At 38.7% G+C, this 26,102-nt stretch overlaps 2 protein-coding genes across 2 annotated transcripts in view; one reads left to right on the forward strand and one right to left on the reverse strand.

The window, feature by feature from the left end:
• Nucleotides 1-9,879, forward strand: part of LOC130931934 (protein HID1-like) — a 51,092-nt gene extending 41,213 nt beyond the window's left edge. Inside the window, exon 19 of the mRNA XM_057861169.1 lies at nucleotides 4,090-9,879. Coding sequence (XP_057717152.1) covers nucleotides 4,090-4,153 — 64 coding nt within the window. The 3' untranslated portion in view covers nucleotides 4,154-9,879. The remainder of the gene's footprint in view (nucleotides 1-4,089) is intronic.
• Nucleotides 9,880-10,988: 1,109 nt separating this feature from the next.
• On the reverse strand, nucleotides 10,989-25,008 carry LOC130931935 (proton channel OTOP2-like). The gene is made up of 7 exons (XM_057861170.1): nucleotides 24,746-25,008; nucleotides 23,688-24,064; nucleotides 18,412-18,548; nucleotides 16,295-16,353; nucleotides 16,093-16,217; nucleotides 11,459-12,171; nucleotides 10,989-11,229 (listed from the first exon to the last, which is right to left on the reverse strand). Exons 1-7 carry the CDS (start codon nucleotides 24,796-24,798, stop codon nucleotides 11,059-11,061), a joined length of 1,635 nt encoding a protein of 544 aa, XP_057717153.1. The 5' UTR covers nucleotides 24,799-25,008; the 3' UTR covers nucleotides 10,989-11,058.
• Between the last annotated feature and the right edge of the window lie 1,094 nt (nucleotides 25,009-26,102).

Here is a 26,102-nt window from a genome sequence, read left to right on the forward strand (position 1 = left end):
CTCAGTTTCTCCCAGAAAATGATTGCAATTACAAATGATTTGGTAGTAATAGCTTCACTTATTTTGCTTGCAATGAAAAAAGACAAAAGAGAATGGAAAAAAAAAAAACTAAATCATTATCATTTTACACAAAACTTTTTTTACACAAAAGCCAGACAAAAAAAATTGGCACCCTCTCCCTAATACTCAGTAGCACAACCTTGAGACGAAAACTCCGAACAGCCACTTCCGATATCCATCAATGAGTTTCTTAGAATGCTCTTTTGGAATTTTAAGACCATTCTTCTTTGGTCAACTGCTCCAGGTCTCTGAGATTTGAAGGGTGCCATTTTCAGATCTCTCCACAGGTGTTCTATGGGATTCAGGTCCGGCCACTTTAGAAGTTTAGAAGTGTGTTTTGGGTCATTGTCCTGGTGAAGACCCATGACCTCTGAGGGAGACCCAGCTTTCTCACACTAGGCCCTGCATTATGCAGCAAAATTTGTTGGTAGTTGTTAGACTTCATAATGCACACGGTCAAGCAGTCCAGTGCCAGAGGCAGCAAAGCAACCCCAAAACATCGGGGAACCTCCGACATGTTTGACGATGGGGACCGTGTTCTTTTCTTTGAAGGCCTCGCTTTTTTCCCCTGTGAACTCTACATTGATGCTTTTTCCCAAAAAGCTTTACTTTTTTCTCATCTGACCAGAGAACATTCTTCCAAAACGTTTTTGGCTTTCCCAGGTAAGTTTTGGCAAACTCCAGCCTGGCTTTTTTGTGTCTCTGGGTCAGAAGTGGGTATTCCTGGGTATCCTGCCATTGCCCCTTTTCATTCAGACGCCGACGGATAGTACGGGTTGACGCTGTTGTCCCCTCGGACTGCGGGACAGCTTGAACTTGTTTGGATGTTAGTCGAGATTCTTTATCAACCATCTGCACAATCGTTCGTTGAAATCTCTCGTTAAATTTTTCTTTTCTGTCCACATCTAGGGTGGTTATCCACAGTGCCGTGGGTTTTACATTTATTGATGAAACTGCGCACGGTAGACACAGGAACATTCAGTTCTTTGGATATGGACTGGTAGCCTTGAGATTGCCCATTCTTCCTCACAATTTTGCTTCTCGAGTCCTCAGACAGTTCTTTGGTCTTCTTTCTTTTCTCCGTGCTCAATGTGGTACACACAAGGACACAGGATAGAGGTTGAGTCAACTTTAATCCATTTTCACTGGCTGCAAGTAACAGTAAGTAACAGGTGCTGTTAATTACACAAATTAGAGAAGCATCACATGGTTTTTCAAAGGGTGCCAATACTTTTGTCCAGCCCATTTTTGGAGTTTTGAGTAAAATGAAAATGATTTGATTTTTTTCCCATTCTCTTTTGTGTTTTTTCAATGCAAGCTAAATAAATGAAGATATTACTACCAAAGCATTTGTAATAGCAATCATTTTCTGGGAGAAATTGAGCATTATCTGACAGAATTGCAGGGGTGACATACTTTTGGCCAGCACTGTATTGGCCCAGAAACAATCATGAAAAACTGATGTCCATACTATCCAATATCATTTTAAAAAATGCTTTTACCGGCCGATATTATTGGCTATTGGAAAACTCTGTTAGCTGATGCATTTTGTGGTTTTACAAGAGTTGTCACATTAGTATATCAACTAATCGCATTTTAAGGTGATGACTTCATATTTAAACATGATTCATTTGACAATATAACCGGAGAAATTTCAAGTTATAACATCATCAGTTTGCTATTAAAATAGATTATCCCCTAAAAAGTTCAGTATTACATTATAACTTGATAAACGATCACACTAATCATTATAGCTGGGAATCTTTGGGCACCTAACGATTCGATTACGATTCAGAGGCTCCGATTCGATTATAAAACGATTATTGATGCACCCCCCCCCTTTTTTTTAAATTTTTTTTTTAATTATGATTATTTTTTTAAATAAATGTTTTGTACATTAGTTCCAAAATTGTTCAAAAATACTCTCAGGCTAAACCAAACTACTATTTCAGTATCAAGTTAACATATAGCAGTAAACAAATATACAAAAATAACAGTAAATATAAAAACTCCAGTCCCTATTCTGTATCAGCAGCTTTAAACTACATTTCAATTAATTTAATGTTGTGAATCAACCGTAAAGTTGTTAAAATTGCTCCCGTTATTCCATAATTTCCCTTTTGTCAACTTTTGACATGTGAAAGTTTTAAAACTATTTTAAAGATGGATTCAAGTCAATATTTTACCGATTTAGGAGATTTAGATAAAAAGTTAATTAGGTTTGGTTGGAAGGTTCGCTACAACAGCCTTGCAGGGAAGTGTACTGCTTTAAGATGGCGGCCGTTTACTAACGCCGCATCTAGCTTTTTGTAGGTGTGCTGCTAACGCTACCGAATCTATATTGCATCTAGTCCTAGATAAATGATATCTACCGTAACATTATGTGGATGTACTTTGTAGCAGCTTTTAGGCAGCAGTCAGGTATGTTGTTCTTTTTATCTCGTGGCATGAGTTGAGCTAGAGCCGTGAGTTGAGCATTGGCATTACCCGAGGGGCCGGGTAATGAGAAGCATGATGTTTAGCTACTCTCACTCCGCTCCTCAAAGACCGCCCGGCGCGGTGAGTGTGTTGTACTTCCGCTTTACTTGGCATTAGGGCTGCAGCTATCGAATATTTTAGTAATCGAGTAATCGACTGAAAATTCTATCGATTAATCGAGTAATCGGATAAAACAAATATATTTTTAAGTGAAGAGCAATTATAAATATACATGAGAAAACAAGACATTTCATCTAATCTTGAACCATTTTCAGTCAATCAATGTCTTTATTTTCGATGTATATTGTTGAAAACAGCCAACAATTGCATCTCAGATGTAACTAGAATAAAAAAAATAAAGACTAATTCACTGCTTTCACTCAAAAAACATTTAGATCTTATTAATATATATATATATATTACCTAAAAATGCCGTTACGCTTGATAACACACATCACTTAAAAGTTAGGATTTTTTCCCACGTGTTTCAATTGAATTTCTCTTTGTGTCAAGCCATTTTTAAGTTGTAGTTAAGTTTTAAGTTAGTCTAAACTGTAAGTCCTGATAGGATTTTGAGTTTTTGCAGTGTTCAAAATAAATGTATGATACAGGCTGTATTGGAGCACATTAGGGACCAGTGCTACTTGGTGTTTTATCCAGCAATGACTACTGAGCTAAAATTGATAGTTAGCATGATTGTTTTTAGTTTACATCCTCATCACTCCACAATTCTATGTTATGTTAAAGCCTGTATGTAAGACACGTTAGCCACGCATCGACAGTGGTCATAAATAATTGAAACCTAGCCCTCCGCAGGGCTAACATTACGTGAGCTAGTAGCGACAGTAACGTTAATCTGATTTATTAGCGCTTAGCGCTCTTTATTAGCGCTCTACTGCTTTAAGATGGCAGCTGTTTACTAACGCTGCCCAGATGCGGCTGAGTCTGTCATTTCGCATCTACTTCAACATACATGTGATCTCTATGAGACGCATCAGACGGTACCTGCAACCAACGTAGCATCGTGCGGGCTAGTATTTAGAGCGTCGTTCGTGGCGGCTGGCGGCTGCAGTAAGTTTTTTTTTTTTTTTTTTTTCCTTCTTCCTCTCCGCATGTGACAGCGCGTTGTCCCGCATTAAAAATAGTCCGAGCAAAACGTGATGCTTAGAGCTGTCAAAATAAACGATTACTCGAGGTGAATAAAATTACTCTGATCAGTTTTTAAACTCGAGTTACTCGAGTACTCGTTTCAGCTCTACTTGGCATATTTCAATAATCGGAATTTGGATGTTTGTGAATCGTTCTCCAATCTTCCACGGCCGAATCGCGAATAATCTAAGAATCGGAAATTTTGCACACCTCTACTAATCATGTCATAATGTGACACCTGAGCAGCACCCTACATTGCATTTAATGATTTCTAAAATGTTATTGATGTGCAATTTTTAAAAACTATTTGTGGGTGGGTCTGGAATGGAATTTGCATTTTTGGGGAAATATTAAGAAATGGCTGGATTAATTGTTGGCATTTTGTTCCACTCTTCTCTCCAGAAATGTAGACCCTCCCATCTGGTACGACACAGACGTGCGGCTCTTTGAGATCCAGAAGATGTAGACGGCGACGTCTTCACAATGCATGCCAATTGCTCTTTTTGTATCAGTTATCAATACTGTCCATCGGCAACTTGTTACATGTTGTTCTGACCTCAAGAATGTGCAGACGCTTGGGTGGGGGAATCCACATAGTGGTTCAAGTCAGGGTGGCCAGGTTGCCCCCCTCCACTGCACTTAGGATGTCTGTTTGACACCAAGTAAATTCTCCTAAGACCGATTCCAGGCCATTCCGGTTGCCATGTATCTCGACTTTGGAGGAATTAAGCTCTTTTTGATATGCTTTAACCCTTTCAGGGGCACTGGACAGTTATTCTTAAGTTGACCATAGACTTCAGAATGTATTGACGGGGCACGGGGCCAATAAATAGGGGGTCTGCATTGTTCGCGAGGCCGTCAAAGCCGACCGAGTGGAATCACAGAGTTTTCGTCTCTGAATTCTTTATAGATATTTCCATAAAAGTCTGTTCTTGGTTAAAAGCAAAAAAATTGTGCATTTACCATTTATTTTATGTAAATATATCAAAGTACAATGCTAGTCTGTTAGTGAATGTAGCTAGCTGCCGCCTGATGTAAACAGAGCTTTTCCAGTGAAAAATTATTGTGAATTAATGCTTAAATCCCCGAATTCTTTATATATATGGACATAAAACAGTCTTGATTCTTGGTTATAAGCAAAAAAACAACAACATGCAGTTAGTGTTTATTTTACCTTAATATGTCAAAATACAATGCTACTCTGTTAGTGAATGTAGCTAGTGGCCGCTTGATGTAAACGGAGCTTTTCCGGTGAAAATTTTTGTGAATAAATGCTTAAATCCCTGAATTCTTTATAGATATGAATGTAAAACGGTCTGGATTCTTGGTTAAAAGTTAAAAAAAAACAGGCAGTTTGCGTTTATTTTACGTAAATATGTCAAAGTACAAAGCTAGTCTGTTAGTGAATGTAGCTGGTGGCCGCCTGATGTAAACGGAGCTTTTTCGGTGAAAATTCTTGTGAATAAATGCTTAAATCTCTGAATTCTTAACAGATGGACGTAACACAGTCTCGATTCTTGATTAAAAGCAAAAAAAAAAAAACAAAAAAAACAAAAAAAAAAACGTCCAGTTAGAGTTTATTTTACGTAAATATGCCCAAGCACAATGCTAGTCTGTTGGTGAATGCAGCTAGCAGCCGCCTTATGTAAACAAAGCTTTTCCGGTGAATATTCTTGTGATTAAATGCTTAAATCCCCAAATTCTTTATAGATATGAACATAAAACGGTCTCTATTTTTGGTTAAAAACAAACAAACAAAAAACAGGCAGTTGGCATTTATTTTACGTAAATATGTCAAAGTACAAAGCTAATCTATTAGTGAATGTAGCTAGCGGCCGCCTGATGTAAACAGAGCTTTTTCGGTGAGAATTCTTGTGAACAAATGCTTAAATCTCTGAATTCTTAACAGATATGGAGGTAAAACAGTCTTGATTCTTGATTAAAAGCAAAAAAAAAACGTCCAGTTAGCGTTTATTTTACGTAAATATGCCGAACTACAATGCTAGTCTCTTAGTGAATGTAGCTAGCAGCCGCCTTAAGTAAACAAAGCTTTTCTGGTGAATATTCTTGTGAATTCTTTATAGCTATGAAAGTAAAACAGTGTCGATTCTTGGTTAAAAGCAAAAAAAAAAACATGCAATTAGCAGTTATTTTACGTAAATATTGCCAATCAATACTGCTATCAATATGCTAATGCAGTAGCGGCTAATTTCTCCCAACGTTTCAAAATGCATGCATGGTACGAAAACTATAATAATTACCTTGAATCCTTCCTGTTTGAATGCAGTACAGATTTCATACTTTTTCAACAGAAATCCGGCGTTAGCTGCGTGCATGTTCGTGAATAGCTCCTCTTGATGTGGACGGCCCCCTACCTGAATGCGAGGTGTACTGCATGACCGATCTGACCCATCAATACATAATGAAGTCTATGAGTTGACACTTAAGACCTTTAGCTCTTCATAGATATTGACTATTTTTTTGTCTTTTTTGAATGTATATATATTCGCAATTGTTATTTTTGGAAATATTTCATAAAATTATATATTGATGTAATGTTAAAGCTAAATTGACATTTTAAATGAAAACAGAAATACTCTGGTTACAGCCACAAGTAACACTCCAAAGATGACCCCCCCCCCCCCCCCCCCAATAGTATATCACTAATTGCATGCATTTATGGCAGTAGATGTCCATTTTAATTAAACATGGAAGACCGGATGTAAATGCTCATCTTTCAGTGCTATTGACGGCACGAGACGTCCAATCCATTTTGACTGTCAAATTGGATTGGGCGTCAAGCGCCGTCAATGGCAGCCAACGAGTTAAATGAGTGCCCTGTAAGGGTTAAAAAAATTGTGTATGAAAGGGTTGAAGTGAACTTGCACCTTTTGTATGTAACAGTACAAACTAGATGTTAAAAATTATTTTTCGCTAAATTATTCTGAATATATGTATACATATCGATATGTAAACTTGTGTTGTGGATATTAAATGCAGTTACTAAATACTTTTGAGTCCCACAACATTAAAAAAAAAAAAATGGTTATTGACCAGAAGATGACACTGTTGCACTCCTTTGAGACAAGGGGACTTTTAAGGGTTTGTCTAGGTTCCACCTGCTCAAAGGTTATTCAAGGTTGCAATTTCAGTCACTTTATCACATTGAAAAGGTTACCCAAAAGCAAGGTCTTAAAATGACAAGCTCGAGCACTCCCTGACTTGAGCCTTTCATTTGAAATCTTCATTTGTTCTTTGCCTTTTCATTTTCAAACACTACACAGATGGTAACCTGTCCTGCAGTCACGCTTCATGCCACATTGTTTTGTGCAAACGTACGGAAACCGAGCTCATTGTTACGAAATAACTGGAATCAAAACATTTCCATAAACTGAAATTATATAATCAAACGTGTTCTCAAAAATAATTAAAGGCACTACCCTTCGTTTTTGTCCACAAGCAGTTTTTACGTCAAATTTTTTTTTTTGAACAATTTTTTGGGCTGTAATGTTTTTTTAAAATCCTGACACAAATAACCCAATATATTAAAACATGGAAGAAAAAAAACTAGCATAAAATATAACGCGCCAAAATCTAAATAAAACTTATTAAATTAACGAAAAACGAGCCAATTTTCTGGACTATAAATCGCACCAGCTAAAGAATGCACAAAACGTTTTTAAAAAAGTCGGAATGGTAAATCGTTTTTTCACCTGCTTGACAAGGAGAATCGGAATATTAGTGTCCTATTGGTCTGAATAGTTTCCCATTATGATTGTTTGTTTTATTAGGAGAAAGCAACAAGCAGGAAGGGGTTAAAAACAACAAACAACGAATACATTCAACGCCTACACTAACGATGAATATAAGAGTGCTATCGCATGCTAGTTGTATTTCCAGTCAACGCCATTTGGAGGCCGGATGACCAACAGTGTGACAATATCTCGATACAGCGATATTTTGCAGCCCGATTGGTTATCGATATGCTCCCGCCAAGTATCGATACTTTTATTTGACATATTGGCCATTGGATGCTGTAAACTGCTCAATTTTGTTGAACAATTCCTTGGCGGGGCGCTCAGGAGTGGTGGTGAAGGTAAAGTGCGCACAAGTCGTCTAGAGAAGAAGAGAGGAAGCTCCAAGTGGTTTGAAAAAAAAAAAGCTTCATGGGAACGGTGGAGGAAAAATTGACAAAAATATTGCTACAAATCACATGTGGACACACTTTAGATTTTACACCAACAAGAAAGGAAGTAAGGTGAACAAGGACTTTGCTGCTATTAACTAGTAAAGCGGGTAGTTATAATAAAGTGTTGCCAAACGTAGGAGAATTTACATTGCTTCTATGCGTGGGCGGGTCTATAATGTCTCACTTCTACTTTACTTCCGCTTTACGATGAGACGTCACGGTCTAAAAATAGCATGCGTGCTGTACACCATTCCGATTTTGGGGTTTTGACAGTTCAGACCACAGCCACATTCTGGAAAAATGTGGCCGAGATCGGATTTTGAGCACATTCGAAAGTGACCTAGATTGGATTTGAAATGGTCCACTTTTATGTGGCTTTTCCTGTTCAGACCGTCAAGTTTATGCCTCACTCGAGTCGGGGAATAAAACTTGAAAAAAAAAATCAAATTCGTGCATTAAGACCTGCGGTATGAACGTACCCTAATTGCGCCCAGGAATGCATGCATCCCATCTCAGACGTTAACATACCGTATTGGCCCGAATATAAGACAGCCCAGATTATAAGACGACCCCCTCTTTTTCAAGACAAGTTTGGAAAAAAAAAACTTTCTGAACAATTTTTTATACAGGAAATTACAGTACATCTGAAACAAATTTGAGAAAAAACCATGTTATTTTGCCTCATTCAAATCTTAATATCTGAACATTTAAATATGTCAACTAAAGTGCAATCATATTCGTAAATGAATGGCTTCTGGTTTTTGAAATTTAAACCAATCTATTGTGATAAAACTGCAATAACAGCATTAACCATCAAAGTGAGGTGTAACTGTAGTCTTGAAACAAATCTGAATAAGGAAAAACATTGCAATAAAATAATGCAAACTGGTTAAACTTGAGAGTAGCTGAGATCCGTCATGACAAAACATCGCTTCAATGATATCTGGCGCCATCTAGCGTCGTAAAAGGGTATAATGTCTAGACCCCAAATATAAGACTCCCCCCACTATTTTGGTCTTATTTCACTGCAAAAAACACAGTCTTATATTCGGGCCAATACGGTAATAAGAACAATGTATTTAATGATAAAATGGAGAACAGGCTAAATAGGCATCTGTTAACAGATCAAGTTTTTCCTGATAGCTATAGCCTAAAAATCTTGATGTCAGAGTGGGAAAAAAATATATTGCACCCGAGTTCAACTCACTGGCCCAGCCAAACTGGAAAAAAGTGCAACTTATAGTCCAGAAAATACAGCGTATACAAAAAAAAAAAGTTATTAATAGAGATGTCCCGATCGATCGGGTCCGATCACGTCATTTTCAAAGTATCGGAATCGGCAAAAAAAATATCGGCTATGCCTTTTTTTAATATATACTGTATATTTTTTTTTATTAAATCGTTTTCTAAATATTTAACGTTACAGACATAATGTTACACTCACACTCATCCAGAGTCTTTAGTTTAGGCTTATGGTACCGATAACGGCGGTAAATAATTTTAAAAATGTATCACGTTAAATATTTAACGCAATTAATGCATGCGTTGCACGACCCACTCACGCATTGTCGCGCTCAATCTGGAATGGCACTGTTTTACCCATTTAGAGAGATAAAAGGCAGTGTAAAATGAGTAGAGTGAATTTTGGCAGCCTTTGGAGCCTTTCTTTTTTTAATAGGGTAAAGCTTTACAATCACTCTCCTTACGATTAGAAATATCATGAGAAGCAAGGTAGCAATTGATCTTTTTCTTAACACCTTATTTCCCAACGCAGAGAAGATATATTCATTGGTAGCACTACGCACAGTCATGGGTCCACTTCCCATCATGCATTTGGGTTGAATGGCTGCAGTATCATTTACTGAAAGCTCAACAAATACTGTACACTAGATGGCAATATTTAGTCACAATATACAAAGCCATAAGTCTTTCTGTGGATCCCTCTCACAGAATGTTAATGTAAATGCCATCTTGAGGATTTATTGTCATAACAAACAAATACAGTACTTATGTACTGTATGTTGAATGTATATATTCATCCGAGTTTTTTTTTTCTTAATGCATTGCCAAAATGTATATGATCGGGAAAAATTATCGGCAATGATTGGAATTGAATCGGGAGCAAAAAAAAAAAAAAGCAATCGGATCGGGAAATATCGGGATCGGCAGATACTCAAGTTAAAACGATCGGGATCGGATCGGGAGCAAAAAACATGATCGGAACAACCCTAGTTATTAACTTGGCAAAAAAACAAAAATGAAATTACTGTGATCTAGAAAACTGTTCCAAATAGAATTGAATTGGCTGCCCTTGACTGGAATAGATGTCCAACCCATTTGAACTCCGAGGGGCTGCCAACCCTCCCAGTCCAAAATAATTGGAAATCTATCGACATCTATTGGACTAAAAAGATTTCAAAGGCAAGGCAAGGCAAATTTGTATAGCACAATTCAACACAAGGCAATTCAAAAGTGCTTTACATCACATGAAGACCATAAAAATCACATTTAAATCAACACAACGTAAAAACCAAGACAAATGATCGCATTTAATCACAGAATAAATAAAAATAAAACAAAAATAAAGCAAAAACTACTACTACTAATAATCACTGAAATCAGCAATGGAGATAAGCACAAGAGGAACAGAAGGCAGGTAGGTTGAAATATATAGACAGTTATGGATATGCAGTGCCAAACAAAAGCGTTTTTAGCCCTGATTTAAAGGAGCTAACAGTTTGAGCATACTTCAGACGTTCGGGTAACTTGTTCCAGAGGTGAGGAGCATAATAACTAAATGCTGCCTCACCCTGCTTGGTTCTTGTTCTTGGAACATGCAGAAGACCCGTTCCAGACGACCTTAGGGGTCTAGATGTCTCATAGGAATCTAACAAGTCAAGCATGTATTTTGGTCCAAGGCCATTAAGTGTTTTGTAGACGAGCAGTAGTATTTTATAGTCTATCCTTTGACTCACTGGAAGCCAGTGTAGCGATTTCAAAACCGGTGTAATGTGGTCCAGCTTCCTTGTATTTGTGAGGACTCTGGCTGCAGCATTCTGTACTAGCTGCAGCTTCCTGACTGATTTCAAAAGAAATGTTGCGCAAGCAGCAGAACAAAAGTAAAACAGTTTATTTATAAAATACAAACAGTACATTTAAAAAGCAGTTGCAAAAGGCATGAACTAGGAAATGACGTAGACCTCCAAGAGACTGGCCACCGAGTGCATGCGGTAGAAAATTCCGAAAGGGAGTCCGATGTTGACGACGGCCGTCCACATGTTGAACTTGTAGAACTTGATCTCCAACGTGTGGTCGAACTGAGGCCGGGCTCCGAAGGCGGGCATGATCCAGAGCTAGAAAGTCAACAAACGCGTTCAAAGCTAGGGCTGGGAAACCTCCAGATACGATAAAATGCTCATGATTATTCTTCAACAATGCATGGTGAGGACAGGCTTTGAATGCTCATGTTTCAGTGCCATTAATGCTTCTAGACGTCCAAATCCTTTAGATTCCCTCCCATTTGAATGTCTAGCACCATCAGGTGACTTAACAGATACCACTATATTAACGAATTGAACTTACAATGACGTTGGCAAGCATCAGGAAGGCGCACGTTTCCTTCAGAACTCTCCTCTTCCAATCGGGTCGCGGGGCCACCGTCGACAAGCGTTTCTGCTCCCTGTGCAGGCCTTCGATGATAAAGTAGTTCTGCAGGCCCACCTGCAGCACGGTAAGGACCGCCCAAGACAAGTCGAGGACGTCCAGGATGTCCCGAGGACCCTTCGCCACCGCGGCCACGATGGAGAAGTAGTTGATGATCAACTGGCCCGTGGAAGCGCCCACCAACAGCTGCGCATCCAGGTCGCGGGCGGGGCTCTTCTCAGACACGTGCTCTCGGCGGTCCAGTCGGTGGAATACGCAGCCCGCCGCGGCGGAGACGCACGCCAGGCTCACGATCGCCACGTTGGTGACAAAGTGGATGAGGAGCGCGTGGCGGCGCAGAGCCTCGTCGTCTAGCACGATCCGCGTCTCGTACACGACCAACGTCACGACGCCTACCGCGACCAGGAGAAGGCCCAGCGCGGGGCCGACGAGCGCCTCTCCGCGACGGAACTCGGGCCCGCGCCGGGGTCGCTCGTCCGCCGGGCGGCCCGCGTTCCGCCACATGACGAAAGCCGCGGCCGAGGCGAAGAGGCTGTACTCGATGTTGAAGGGGTACAGGTAGTAGAAGGCTTCCTTGAAGGTGTCGCATGCAGAATGACTGCAGCTGCACTTGGAAACTTGGTCATAGCTGTCTGACATGGAGACGAGCACAACTTCTAGCATCTGTTCTGATAGTGATTCTAAAGATTTGAAGATCTCACTTTGAACCCATTATCTGCCATTGACGGCAATAGACATTAGAGGCGTGCAAAATTTCCGATTCTTAGATTATTCGCGATTCGGCCGTGGAAGATATGAGAACGATTCATAAACAATCAAATTCCGATTAATGAATTATACCAGGTAAAGCGGAAATAAAAGTCAGCGCGGTCTTCGGGACGCAATGAGGAACGGACTGAGAGTAAATATGTGCAGCTAATGCCGCTAGGTAAAAAATAAAATACTAGGGCTGTCAAAATTATTGCGTTAATGGGCGTTAATTTTTTTAATTTATCACGTTAAAATATTTGACGCAATTAACGCAGATGTCCCGCTCAGACAGATTTAAATGACAGTACAGTGAAACGCTAACTTGTGTTTTATGGAGTTTTGCTGCCCTCTGCTGGCGCTTGGGTGCGACTAATTTTATAGGCTTCAGCACCCATTACATTGTGTAAGTAATTATTGACATCAACAATGGCGGGCTACTAGTTTATTTTTTGAGTGAAAATTTTACAAATTTTATTAAAACGAAAACATTAAGAGGGGTTTTAATATAAAATTTCTATAACTTGTACTAACATTTATCTTTTAAGAACTACAAGTCCCTCTATCCATGGATTGCTTTAACAAAATGTTAATAATGTTAATGCCATCTTGATTTATTGTCTTAATAAACTAATACAGTACTTATGTACCGTATGTTGAATGTATATACCCATCTTGTGTCTTATCTTTCCATTCCAATAATAATTTACAGAAAATCAATCAATCAATCAATAATCGATTTATAATCTAATTGGAGTCTCGTAATCGTAATCGAATCGTTAGGTGCCCAAATATTCCCTCCTCTAATAGACATCTATTTGAACCGCCGTTGGACATTATCACCGTCAATGGCAGGGAATGAGTTCAGTTGTATTTCATATGAAATTCATTTGCATTTATTAAAATAGAACATACACTTGTGTATATTACACTTTTTTTTTTTGTTTTGTACTCATCTAACCACTTGATTTTTCCTCTATCCCATTGGCTGCCATTGAACCATTTGTACAGGCCCCCTATTGTTTGGCGCTGTGCCACGTCATCATTAAGAAATCTGTGGCGAGTTCCATACTATTGGACATAAAGTGGGGCAAATAAGTATTTAGTCAACCACTATTTGTGCAAGTTCTCCCACTTGAAAATATTAGAGGCTTGTAATTGTCAACATGGGTAAACCTCAACCATGAGAGACAATGTGGAAAACCAGAAAATCACAGTTTGATTTTTAAAGAATTGATTTGGGAATCATGGTGGAAAATAAGTATTTGGTCAATACCAAATCTCAATACTTTGTTATGTACCCTTTTTTTGGCAATAACTGAGGCCAAATGTTTTCTGTAACTTCACAAGCTTTTCACACACTGGTATTTTGGCCCGTTCCTCCATGCAGATCTCCCCTAGAGCAGTAATGTTTTGGGGCTGCCTTTGGGCAACACGGACTTTGAACTCCCTCCACAGATTTTCTATAGGGTTGAGATCTGGAGACTGGCTAGGCCACTCCAGGACCTTGAAATGCTACTAAAGAAGCCACTCCTTTGTTGCCCCGGCTGTGTGTTTGGGATCATTGCCATGCTGAAAGACCCAGCCACGTCTCATCTTCAATGCCCTTGCTGATGGAAGATTTTTCACTCAAAATCTCTTGATACATTGCCCCATTCATTCTTTCCTTTACACCAGGGGTCATGAGTTAAAAATCCTCTGGGTCCGAAATTAAAAAATTACAAAAATCTCGGGTCCGGAAATATTTTTAATGTTTTTTTCCCAAAAATACAAACGTATCTTTACGTGGCCATGCTGTGATAATTACAACATTCAAAAATGTAAATATAAAAAATACATTTATAGTAATAAATAATATTTAATAATAATTAGTAAGAAATAATAAAGTGAACATATTGAGTTCATAGGGAAACTTTGCGAAAAGCTGCGTGCTTCGTTTCATAGTGCCTTTTCAAATCGCTGCTTTTTACAAGCACTTCCGTTGTTCGGCCATTCCTTACTACGTGGCGAAACATCTAAACGCTCAGCGCACTTGCGCAAGCATCCGCACACATGCGCACATCAGTTAGAAGCGGCGAGTACTCACTATTTTTGGTTTTATTTAGTTTTTTAGAACCTTTTCATTGCCTGAAAAACACTTTTTGCATGTATTACCCTCTCATACTTTTAACCATTGTGGTTTTTTGTGTTAGCTTTGAAGCAGTTGACCACATTAGTCACGCAGCGTATTTAAACAGTCCTTGTTTGGTATAACTGCATTTAAGTATTTTCTTAAGGCATTTTTTAGTACGTCCTGCCTGTATGCATCCAAACGAAACAAGTTTAGCGCGCACGGTATTACTTTGGGTGTCAAATTCGACTAATGTAGGACGTTTCGCCGATGTAGCAGACTTTGGCAGAACAGTCTCTGAACAGATGAGGCAAAGCGGTCTTGTGCTGCTGCCAGGTAAAATGTTTAAGGAGGAGTAGACCGACACAAAAATGTGTTGTCTACTCCTCCTTAAACACTGTTTTCTGCATAAATCTTGGGTAGTTTTGAGCACACCGTTTGGCGTACCTTTTCGCCTCTTCCTCCAACTTCATTTGGCTCGGTTTTTGGCTGTGACTCCGCGGAGTCTGGAAAGCAAGTGTGAGACATGCTGTTCTAAAAATAACTTTCAAATGCTTCACTCCCATTGGCTGGCTCACACGCGTCACTGCTAAGGTTTCTGTTTGTTACCCACCTCTGCTCTGCAAACCCGCAGAAAAAAATGATTTTTGTTGTTGCAACATGTATTAGTCCGGACAGCTTGAGATCCGGTCCAGACGGCTTGGGGGTTCGGAACCGGACCGAGGTCCGCGGTTCCGTGACCTCTGCTTTACACAGATACGTCCTGGTCCCTTTGCAGGAAAAACACCCCCAAAGCATGATGTTTCCACCCCCATGCTTCACAGAGGGTATGGATGCAATTCCGTATTCTTTCTCCTCCAAACATGAGAACCTATGTGTCTACCAAAAAGTTCTATTTTGGTTTCATCTGACCATAACAGTCTCCCAGTCCTCTTCTGGATCATCCAAATGCTCTCTAGCGAACCGCAGACGGGCCTGGACATGTACTTTCTTCAGCAGGGGGACACGTCTGGCAGTTAAGGATTTGAGTCCCTGGCGGCGCATTGTGTTACTGATAGTAGCCTTTGTTACTGTGGTCCCAGCTGTAGGTCATTCACTAGTTCCCCCCGTGTGGTTCTGGGATTTTCGCTCACCGTTCTTATCATTTTGACGCCATAGGGTTAGATCTTGCATGGAGCCCCAGATTATCAGTGGTCTTGTATATCTTCCATTTTCTAATTATTTGCTCCTACAGTTGATTTTACACCAAGCGTTTTACCTATCGCAGATTCAAGTCTTTCCAGCCTGGTGCAGGTCTACAATTTTGTCTCTGGTGTCCATCGACAGCTCTTTGGTCTTTGCCATAGTGGAGTTTGGAGTGTGACTGACAGATTGTGGACATGTGTCTTTTATACACATAATGAGTTAAAACAGGTGCCATTAATACAGGTAACGAGTGGAGCCTCGTTAGAAGAAGTTAGACCTCATTGACAGCCAGAAATCTTGCTTGTTTGTAGGTGACCAAATACTTATTTTCCACTAATTTGGAAAGAAATTCTTTAAAAATCAATGTGATTTTCTGGGGTTTTTTTCCACATTCTTTCTCTCATGGTTGAGGTTTACCCATGTTGACAATTACAGGCCTCTAATCTTTTCAGGTAGGAGAATTTGCACAATTGGTGGTTGACTAAATACTTATTTGCCCCACTGTAGGTACCTCTGTACAAATTGGGGGCGTAGCTGACGTTCAGAGAGGGAGCATCCATCTGGCGAACGGACTCTTCGGCGACAGTGGCCATCCACACGACCAGGTTAGTGGAAATTGTGAGCATGAGTCCGCACCTGGCGAGGGAAAGCGCAGAGGAGTCTCCTCGCGCAATGCCAAAAGATCACATTTTGCCAGGGTGTATTTTAGCTACCGTGTGACGTCAGTGTGGCGCTGCACGCGGTCCTTCGCATGGACCCAAAGGAAGTAAGTCTTTTAAAGACAAACAACCAGTCAGACCAGTCTTATAGGAAGCAACAAATCATGTGGCATATCAAATATGACAAAAAGTTTTCACTTCCTGGTAGGATTGCATTCCCCCAATCTCGTTGTACGATGACAATAAAAGCTATTCATTTCTTCCTTGAAATTGGTGAAATTTTAAATAGATGTAATAGTGTTGTTAAGTTAGCTTTCTAAAAATACGCACGTATAGTTTAATGTTGGTTATTGTGGAAACCGTGAATTAGGCTGCAACAACTAATCAATTAAAACATTAGCCAACTAATTTGATAATCGATTTTTTGACAGCAGTCCCATTTGGGTCCTTGTTTGTGTGTAATGTGAGGCTGCGTGTGCACTCCAGTGATTCGAGCAAGAGAGATAGAGTTCACTGCTCCACTCAGGTTAAGTTGCTGAATCAATACAGTAATATTACAGAGTGTAAAGAGTTAGATTGTCTTTTGTGTATTTAGATCCAACGTGCCACCGTCAGAGGTGCGTAAATGAAGTCAATTGTATTGTTTGTATTCTTTATTGATGGGAAGTTACTACTTAGCATGGAGCACTAAGCTAGATAGCCATTATGCCAATCAGTGTCTTAACACTAGGCCAAATTAGCCAAATTTCAAAATTGTCCTATGTGCATGTGTGATACATCATTGGGAAGCTTAAAATCTCAATTTTCTGGGAGAAGAAAAATTTTGAACAGAAGGGAATTTAAAAGAAAAAAATTTAAACCCCTAACTCGAGGTGAGAGCATGATTAAAGACACCATGATTTTAACGAGATATCGTTTAGTTACCTTGTTTCGATTCAAAAACTCCATGTAGTATGTCTCACCGAGTGTCAAGACACAACTGTGGATGGTCACAGCTGGGCTTTTTGGGGATTTTATGGGTGAAACACGGTAATTTAAAAAAGGTTGCGATGCAGATATCACAGACATCAAGGAGTGGTCGAGATTTTCTTTTTCAAATATTTAACCTTTTAAATTTTTTTTCCTTTGTTTGGATCTGTTATTTATCATCGAAAATATCTGGAAATTCGAGATTAACAAAAATAAAAAAATACAATTAAGCGATATTTATGAGGTAGATACCAGTGACCCATTTACAGACATTCTTTTTTTCATTGTGACGTAATTTGTTAAAAAGTTTCAAATATGCGAGAATTTTATAAAGTGTTTTTTTTTTTTATATTAGACATCAATTAATGATTGTAAGCTAAAAATGAGGTAGGTAGGTATGTATGAGGTAGGTAAAAAGGTATTTGGCTTTTTATGGCTGGGTTGAAACAAAAGCGGTTGCGCGACATCTGTAAACGGGGGTTTTCAGGGTAAAACGGACAATTTAAATAATAATAGTTTGTGGGCTTAATGCGCCATGAAACTGCTATGGCAGCATATAGACATTGTTCTATCAAACAACACTTCGTTTGGCTTAAAATAAAGCAGTTTAAAGAGGGGTGCAAGAGCAGAAACTGCTTTTCCAGCCTTTTGTTTTCCGCCATATATTTTTTCTTCCACAAATTTACAGTCTACTGTATATAACCTGTTTTGACCATAGAATGTAGAAAGGACAAAAAACGCCTATGACCATACCTGCTGTTTCTGTTGAATTCTCAAATATAAAACTATTCAGTCTCATTTTTTTTATGTTGAAAGTTTACCCTAACAAGTTGAATAAATATCATGCTTCAAAACATTTCGTTGAGCATGTTTGGTTGTCAATTTTGACCAAAAAAATTGGGATTTTTTTTTTTTCTTTTGGGATGCAAATTGTTAACTGCAATCGGTCAGTGAAGAAAACAACAGTTTGGACATAAAGGTTATGGTGTCGTGAAAAAAGGGACCCAGCCGGGCTATTGTGAACAATTCTTTCTTTGAAATTTAAAGGCAACATCAAAGGCATGAAAATTCGGACAAAACAGGCTCAGGTGTTAAGGTGTAACCTAGTCCGCCCCAAAGACCAAAAGGGCGTTTGACAACCCTGCTCTATGAAATCTGTACCAACTTGGACAGTACTGCTCTTTGTACAAGTATTATACAACCTGGCTGAGTAAGAAGACTGCTTGCACGGCAGGGAAGGCCACTTTGACAGCAGAGTCGCAGTGAAGATAACCGATGTAGTTGGCCATTTTGAAGACGTCCATGAGCAGACTGAGCAGGCCAAAGAGGACTAGACCAACTTAAAAACAAAACACATCCAAGTCATTGAATGAATTAAAATAGTCATAGTAACCTTCCTACTCGAGTTTTGCAGGTTAGCAAGTTCACACAGTTCAATGTTATGCTAACTCTGATGCAGGTTGGACTTTCAGTAGCAAAATTGGTGGTGTGTTTCCCACCTCCACAACATTGGCATCTTTTTAAATGATACAGTGGCTGCTGCTGGCCGAAAAAATAACAACTAATATCCTTCTTCGAAGGAGGCAGAGGCACGTTGTCGACATATATTTCTGTTGGGGCTTTAAGAGTGTGCATGTACACTTTTTGCTTGGGATGAGACATTAATAAGACCAAACAGATTGGGTGAACGGGGGTCATAGCTAAATTTCTCACGAATATGAACTAAGGCTGTCAAAATTATCGCGTTAATGGGCGGTAATTTTTTTTTTTCTTGAAAGATACATCTCCTGGATTTAATTAATCACGTTAAAATATTTGACCCAATTAACGCAAATGCTCCGCTCAAACAGATTAAAATGACAGCACAGTGACATGTCCACTCGTTACTTGTGTTTTTTGTCTCCCTCTGCTGGCGCTTGGGTGGACTGAATTTATCGGTTTAAGCACAATGAGCATTGGGTAATTATTGACATTAACAATGGAGAGCTACTACTTTATTTTTTGATTGAAAATTTTACAAATTTTATTAAAACAAAAACATTAAGAGGGGTTTCAATATAAAAATTCTATAACTTGTACTAACATTTATCCTTTAAGAACTACAAGTCTTATCCATGGATCGCTTTAACAGAATGTTAATGCCATTTTGTTGATTTATTGTTATAATACAGAACTTATGTACAGTATGTTGAATGTATATATCCATCTTGTGTCTTATCTTTCCATTCCAACAATAATTTACAGAAAAATATGGCATATTTTAGCGTTGGCTTGAATTGCGATTAATTACGAATAGGGCTGTCAAAATTATTGCGTTAATGGGCGGTAATTAATTTTTTTAATTAATCAGGTTAAAATATTTGACGCAATTAACAAACATGCCCCGCTCAGACAGATTTAAATGACAGTACAGTGAAATGCCCCCTTGTTGTGTTTTGTGGAGTTTTGCTGCCCTCTCCTGGAGCTTGGGTGCAACTGATTTTATAGCCTTCAGCACCCATGAGCATTGTGTAAGTAATTATTGACATCAACAATGGCGGGCTACTAGTTTATTTTTTGATTGAAAAATTTACAAATTTTATTAAAACGAAAACATTAAGAGGGGTTTTAATATAACATTTTTTATAACTTGTACTAACATTTATCTTTTAAGGACTGCAAGTCTTTCTATCCATGGATCGAATTAAACAGAATGTTAATGTTAATGCCATCTTGATTTATTGTTATAATAAACAAATACAGTCCTTATGTACCGCATGTTGAATATATATATCCATCTTGTGTCTTTCCATTCCAACAATAATTTACAGAAAAATATGAATATTTTATAGATGGTTTGAATTGCGATTAATTTTTAAGCTGTAATTAACTCGATTAAAAATTGTAATCGTTTGACAGCCCTAACATAAACCTAATTAATCGATATGCTAAATCAGGGGTGCTCATTATGTTGATCACGATTGACCAGTCAATCGCAACGCTAGTGTGGGTAGCTCGCGGCATCCAAACATTTAAAAAAAATAATAATAATAATGTACATAGTTAATTATGATGTATGTTGTGTTGTGTGAGCACCGGATGACGTCTATAAGCAGCTTCTTGCGCATGTTTTTCTAGTTCTATAGTTTCCAGTTCGCTACATTTCCCCACAGTTTAACAGTAAAAAACACAAACAGGACACTTCTCTCTAAGCAGCTTCCTACTCGAGTTTTGCAGGTTAGCAAGTTCACAGTTTATTGTTATGCTAACTCTGATGCAGGTCGGACTTTCAGTTGCAAAATTAGTGGAGTTTCCCCCACCTCCATAACAATAAAGTCTTTTTACTAGGGCTGTCAAACGATTAAAATTTTTAATCGAGTTAATTACAGCTTAAAAATTAATCTTAATCGCAATTCAAACCATCTATAAAATATGCCATATTTTTCTGTAAATTATTGTTGCAGTGGAATGATGAGACACAAGACGGATATATACATTTAACATACGGTACATAAGTACTGTATTTGTTTATTATAACAATAAATCAACAAGATGGCATTAACATTATTAACATTCTCTGAAAGCGATCCATGTATAGAAAGACTTGTAGTTCTTGAAAGATAAATGTTAGTACAAGTTATAGAAATTTTATATTAAAACCCCTCTAAATGTTTTCGTTTTATTAACATTTGTAAAAAATTTCAATCAAAGAATAAACTAGTAGCTCGCCATTGTTGATGTCAATAATTACACCATGCTCACTCATGGTACCAACCCATAAAATCAGTTGGACCCAAGCGCCAGCAGAGGGCGCCAAACACAACAGAACAAGTAACAAGCTGACATTACACTGTACTGTCATTTTATTCTGTTTGAGCGGGGCAGGTGCGTTAATTGCGTCAAATATTTTGACGTAATTTAAAAAATTAATTACCGCCCGTTAATGCGCTATTTTTGACAGCCCTACTTTTTACATTACTTACAGTGGCTGCTGCTGGCTGAAAAAAAAAACAAATATCCCTCCTCATTGAAGGGGGCAGAGGAGGTGACATGTTGCATTTCTGTCGAGGCTGGGGGAGAGAGTGTGTGTGTGTGTGTCGAGGGTGGGTGAAGTCATCAGGCAATCAAACGTGCGTTTGACGGGGGTGGCATGTTGGATTTTGTATCCATACACAATAACTAGGGCTGTCAAAATTATCGCGTTAACGGGCGTTATTTTTTTTTTATTTATCACGTTAAAATATTTGACACAATTAACGCAGATGTCCCGCTCAGACAGATTTAAATGACAGTACAGTGAAACGCTCACTTGTGTTTTATGGAGTTTTGCTGCCCTCTGCTGGCGCTTGGGTGCGACTGATTTTATAGGCTTCAGCACCCGTGAGCTTTGTGTAAGTATTGACATCAATATTGGCGGGCTACTAGTTTATTTTTTGATTGAAAATTTTACAAATTTTATTAAAATGAAAACATTAAGAGGGGTTTTAATATAAAATTTCTATAACTTGTACTAACATTTTAAGAACTACAAGTCCCTCTATCCATGGATCGCTTTAACAGAATGTTAATGTTAATGCCATCTTGTTGATTTGTTATAACAAATACAGTCCTTATGTACCATATGTTGAATGTACTGTATATATCCATCTTGTGTCTTATCTTTCCATTCCAACAATAATTTACAGAAAATTATGGCATATTTTATAGATGTCTGAATTGCGATTAATTTTTAAGCTCTAATTAACTCGATTAAAAATTTTAATCATTTGAGAGCCCTAACAATAACACAACTTTACATTCAAATAATCAGGTCATTTTTGGCCAACTGCCAGTTTTGGGGCAAAAACTAGTAATTTAGACTTTTCTGAATCAATACAAAAACAAAAAATTAGGCTTTTACTTGTTTTACTTTATGTAACATTTCAATCTAAAAATGACTAGGGCCATATACCCAGCAGGACGTGCTGAGGCAAGCGTCACTTCGGAATTCAACCTAAATAAGTTTTGATTGTATATAGAAAAATGCTAACTTTGCTTTTGTTGAGTAAAATTCAGATGATTCTGCATGACTTCCTCAAGAATTAAGTTTCTCATGTGAAAATTAAGTGATTAGCGGTTAAAAATATGTCATAACTGAACCAAATTTTAAAAAATAAGTCGCTATTTCAAGCAAAAAAAATTGCATGTGTTAAATATTGCGATTGATCCTGAAAATATAGGTGATTATCTCTGCATTAGGTGATTTTTGTGCATCTAAGCTTAAAATCTGAAAAGTGTTTAGCCATTTTGTTTTGTTATACAATCATTAATCAGGATCTTATTCGGGAATCACTTAGAATTTTTTGATGCCACGACTCATAGGCTACGTTCATACTACAGGTCTTAATGCACGAATCCAATTTTTTGTCATATCTATTATGTATTACGCATGCGCACTAATTCGCAGTCCGACACGCGCTGAGCAAGACGACCCGCATGCGCAGAAGCATCAAAACAAATGACACACGTCATCCGTCATTCCAGGGATATCATATTTTGCTTTTCAAAAGGAGGACACAAATAACAGACATAAATAATCCCCGTTTAGGCTTATATTCAAAGTTTATATGGATCGATAGCATGCACGCAAAGACCGTGCACGTCACACACACATACGGGCAGTTTGCCCCGACCTCGGCCGTGTAGGCAATGTTGAAATATTGCTCACTTGGAGCAGAGAGAAAACTGAGCATTCTCAGGCTTATCCTCAACCCATTTTTATTTTTTATGACTGTTGTCAAGCCCAGCCCTTCCCCAAAAGCAGTGTTCACTGCAAGCTAGGCGCTAATAACGCACAGTGGCACCGCTACGGTAAGCGTCTCTCTCGCTATTTGATGACGTAACTGCTGCATGAAATCCGATTTGGGAGAGTGGACAGTACAGACCGCCGCGACAGTCTGGAAAAATGTGACCCAGATCGGATTTGAACCACATACGAAAGTGACCCAGATCGGATTTGAAATGGTCCAGTTCTATGCGACTTGTCACCTTCAGACCGTCAAGTTAATGCCTCACTCGAGTCGGAAAAACACGAAAAAATCGGATTCGTGCATTAAGACCTGTAGTATGAACGTAGCGTAGCCATAGAGACTCATATATGCCCAAGGTACTGCACCTGTTTTGGTTTTAGGTTGCTAGCGGCTTTGGTTTTCAAAATATCTTAAGTTTTTTAAAATAGGCCCCCTATGGAGCGGCCCCGTGCCGTTTCCCATCAACTGATAGTGAATTACATGAAAAAAAAAAAAAACACGAAACTATGAAAACTGAGTGACAACAAACAATTAAAAGTACGTGGGGACAATTTGAGCATCCTAAAAAGTTGGTAGCGTTATGCCTATACCGTCCCTAAGCAAAACTACACTCTTGGCGATACATCACCTATTCGATATATTGTAAGACCATTACTACATAATGATTAGCGACCGGCAATTGATTCCGAAGAAAGCCGACGGTCCCTCACCTCTGAGCCACACGTGCCCCGCATGGACGTCCTGACTCATGTGGTCTGTGTTTGCGCGGTGGGTGACGGTCGAGTACAAGAGCATCCAAAGCATGGTGAGGCAGAGGACGACAATGAGGAAGACCTGGCGGTGCACGGCCGTGACGGCCACGCTATTGAAGGCGCTGCCGCTGACCAGCGCGCAGCCCAGGACGAGCACGTTGACGCACACGATTACCGACAGGAGTCGGCCGCCGCCGCGGTGGGGGCGCTCATCGACCGCCTCCGACTCAGACTCCCGGGTGGGTTCCGGGTCACGAAGGTGCCGAATGTTCTCCATCTGCGCAGCAGTTTCAATGTTTGACAGGCGGGCCTCCGCGTCGTTATTTGGGGTCTTCCTGTCATGACGAACGTTTGAGTTAGAAATCAGTTGGTAAATTTGTTTGAGTTTGACCAAATTAGAAACTTTTGAATCAAATCAGGAAATTACATAATAGTAGAATGGAATTAAAAATAGTTTAATTAAAAATAGTTTAGAATTCAGTTTCATTCCGACTCGTACAACAAGATTTCATATTTGAGGGACATTGACTTGGGAGTTATCCAATTTACGGGTTTTTCCAGTTACATGCCAATCTTAGGTAATATTATTCTGTGAAATTGTATTTATACACAGTATTTTTTTTTTGACCAATCAGAATCTGACTCAGTGTGTTGTCATGCCAATGAACCTGTCCAGGAGCAAAACTTGTTACAGCCAGTTTCATCTATTGCACAATAGGTCTCCATTCATTTTTTAAATCCAATTTGACTCAAGCGGCCCAAGAGTTATTGAAAAGAGTCAATTTTTTCAAATCCAGCATGTATAACCGCGTCAAGTGCTCAGCCAACAAGCCTGGCTGTATATTTATGTGTAAATTGAGACGGGTTCATTAGTTCAGTGGTGAGTAGAACATGCTACATTGAGAGCTGTAGCAAAAATGATGCCTACAAAAAAAGCTCCCAGTTGATTAACACGGTGAGAGTGGAGTCCAATTAACGATATGTTCGTTACATTTTGCATTTATGAATGGCTTTACCTTGTGAATAGTTGGTTGCAGGTCCTTAGCATTTTTTGGGCTACAGTCCTCATGTCGTTTCGTGTTCGTTTGTCCTCAAAACAACTTTAAAAAAAAAAAAAAAAAAGTCAAGAATAACACGTCAATCGAGGCGCCACTCTATTTTTCTCAAAATAAATAAATACACAAATTATGTAACTTGGCAGACGAGAAGGAACAAGGATAAGAAAAGCGAAAACGTGAGGGAAAGTTTCTGGTTCGGTACGACCCCCAGGTGAGATGAGTTTCAGCTGATTGCAATAAGTCACTTCCGGTCAGATATCTCTTTTTTTTTTATTATTATTATTTTTTTTTTTATGTTTGACCCTTCAACTACTATCGATTCGTAAATATTAATTTATTAAAACACTTTAAATAAAATATTAATTACATGTTTTTAGACAGGAGAGGCAGGAGATTCAGCGCTTTACCTGCATATTGAAAAATATATCTATATATATATAAATTAGGGGTGCGACGATACACACGTCACAGTTCAGTATGTGCCTTAGTATGGGTGTCATGGTTCAGTACAACAGGAAAAACAAAAAGGCTTTTTTTTCTCACAGCATTTAAAAGTTAAGTTTGTATACCATTACACTTTTATACAGTATATAAAAAATTTTTTTTAATTGTTGTCTCACCCACCCGGGCGGTATGGTCTCTCCTCTCAAACTCGGGTCCTCTACCAGAGGCCTGGGAGCTTGAGGGTTCTGCGCAGGATCTTCGCTGTCCCAAGGATTGCCCTCTTCTGAACGGAGATGTCGGTCGTTGTTCTTGGTATCTGTTGGAGCCATGCATCCAGCTTGGGGGTTACTGCCCCTAGTGTCCCGATCACTACTGGCACCACATTATTTTTTTTAATTAATCACTTTAAAATATTTAATGCACATGCCCCGCTCAAACAGATTAAAATGACAGAACAGTGTAATGTCCACTTGTTACTTGTGTTTTTTGGTGTTTTGTCGCCCTCTGCTGGCGCTTGGGTGGGATTTTATGGGTTTCAGCACCCATGAGCATTGTGTAATTATTGACATCAACAATGGCGAGCTACTAGTTTATTTTTTGATTGAAAATTTTACAAATGTTATTAAAATGAAAACATTTTTAATATTTTATTTTAATGGTACAGTTTTAATATAAAATTTCTATAACTTGTACTAACATTTATCATTTAAGCACTGCAAGTCTTTCTATCCATGGATCGCTTTAACAGTATGGCATATTTTATAAATGGTTTGAATAGCGATTAATTACGATAAATTTTTAAGCTGTAATTAACTCGATTAAAATTTTTATCGTTTGACAGCCCTAATATATATTTAAAAAAAAATATATA

This window comes from Corythoichthys intestinalis, chromosome 16 (genome assembly GCF_030265065.1).
Source record: "Corythoichthys intestinalis isolate RoL2023-P3 chromosome 16, ASM3026506v1, whole genome shotgun sequence".
Lineage (NCBI taxonomy): Eukaryota > Metazoa > Chordata > Actinopteri > Syngnathiformes > Syngnathidae > Corythoichthys > Corythoichthys intestinalis.

Coding starts and splice junctions, on each gene's coding strand:
- LOC130931935 (XM_057861170.1), bottom strand. CDS start 24,798: ATGAGGACTGTAGCCCAAAAAATGCTAAGGACCTGCAACCAACTATTC. Junction 24,065..24,745: donor TGCAACCAACTATTCACAAG/GTAAAGCCATTC, acceptor TCGTCATGACAG/GAAGACCCCAAATAACGACG. Junction 11,230..11,458: donor TGATGCTTGCCAACGTCATT/GTAAGTTCAATT, acceptor TTGACTTTCTAG/CTCTGGATCATGCCCGCCTT.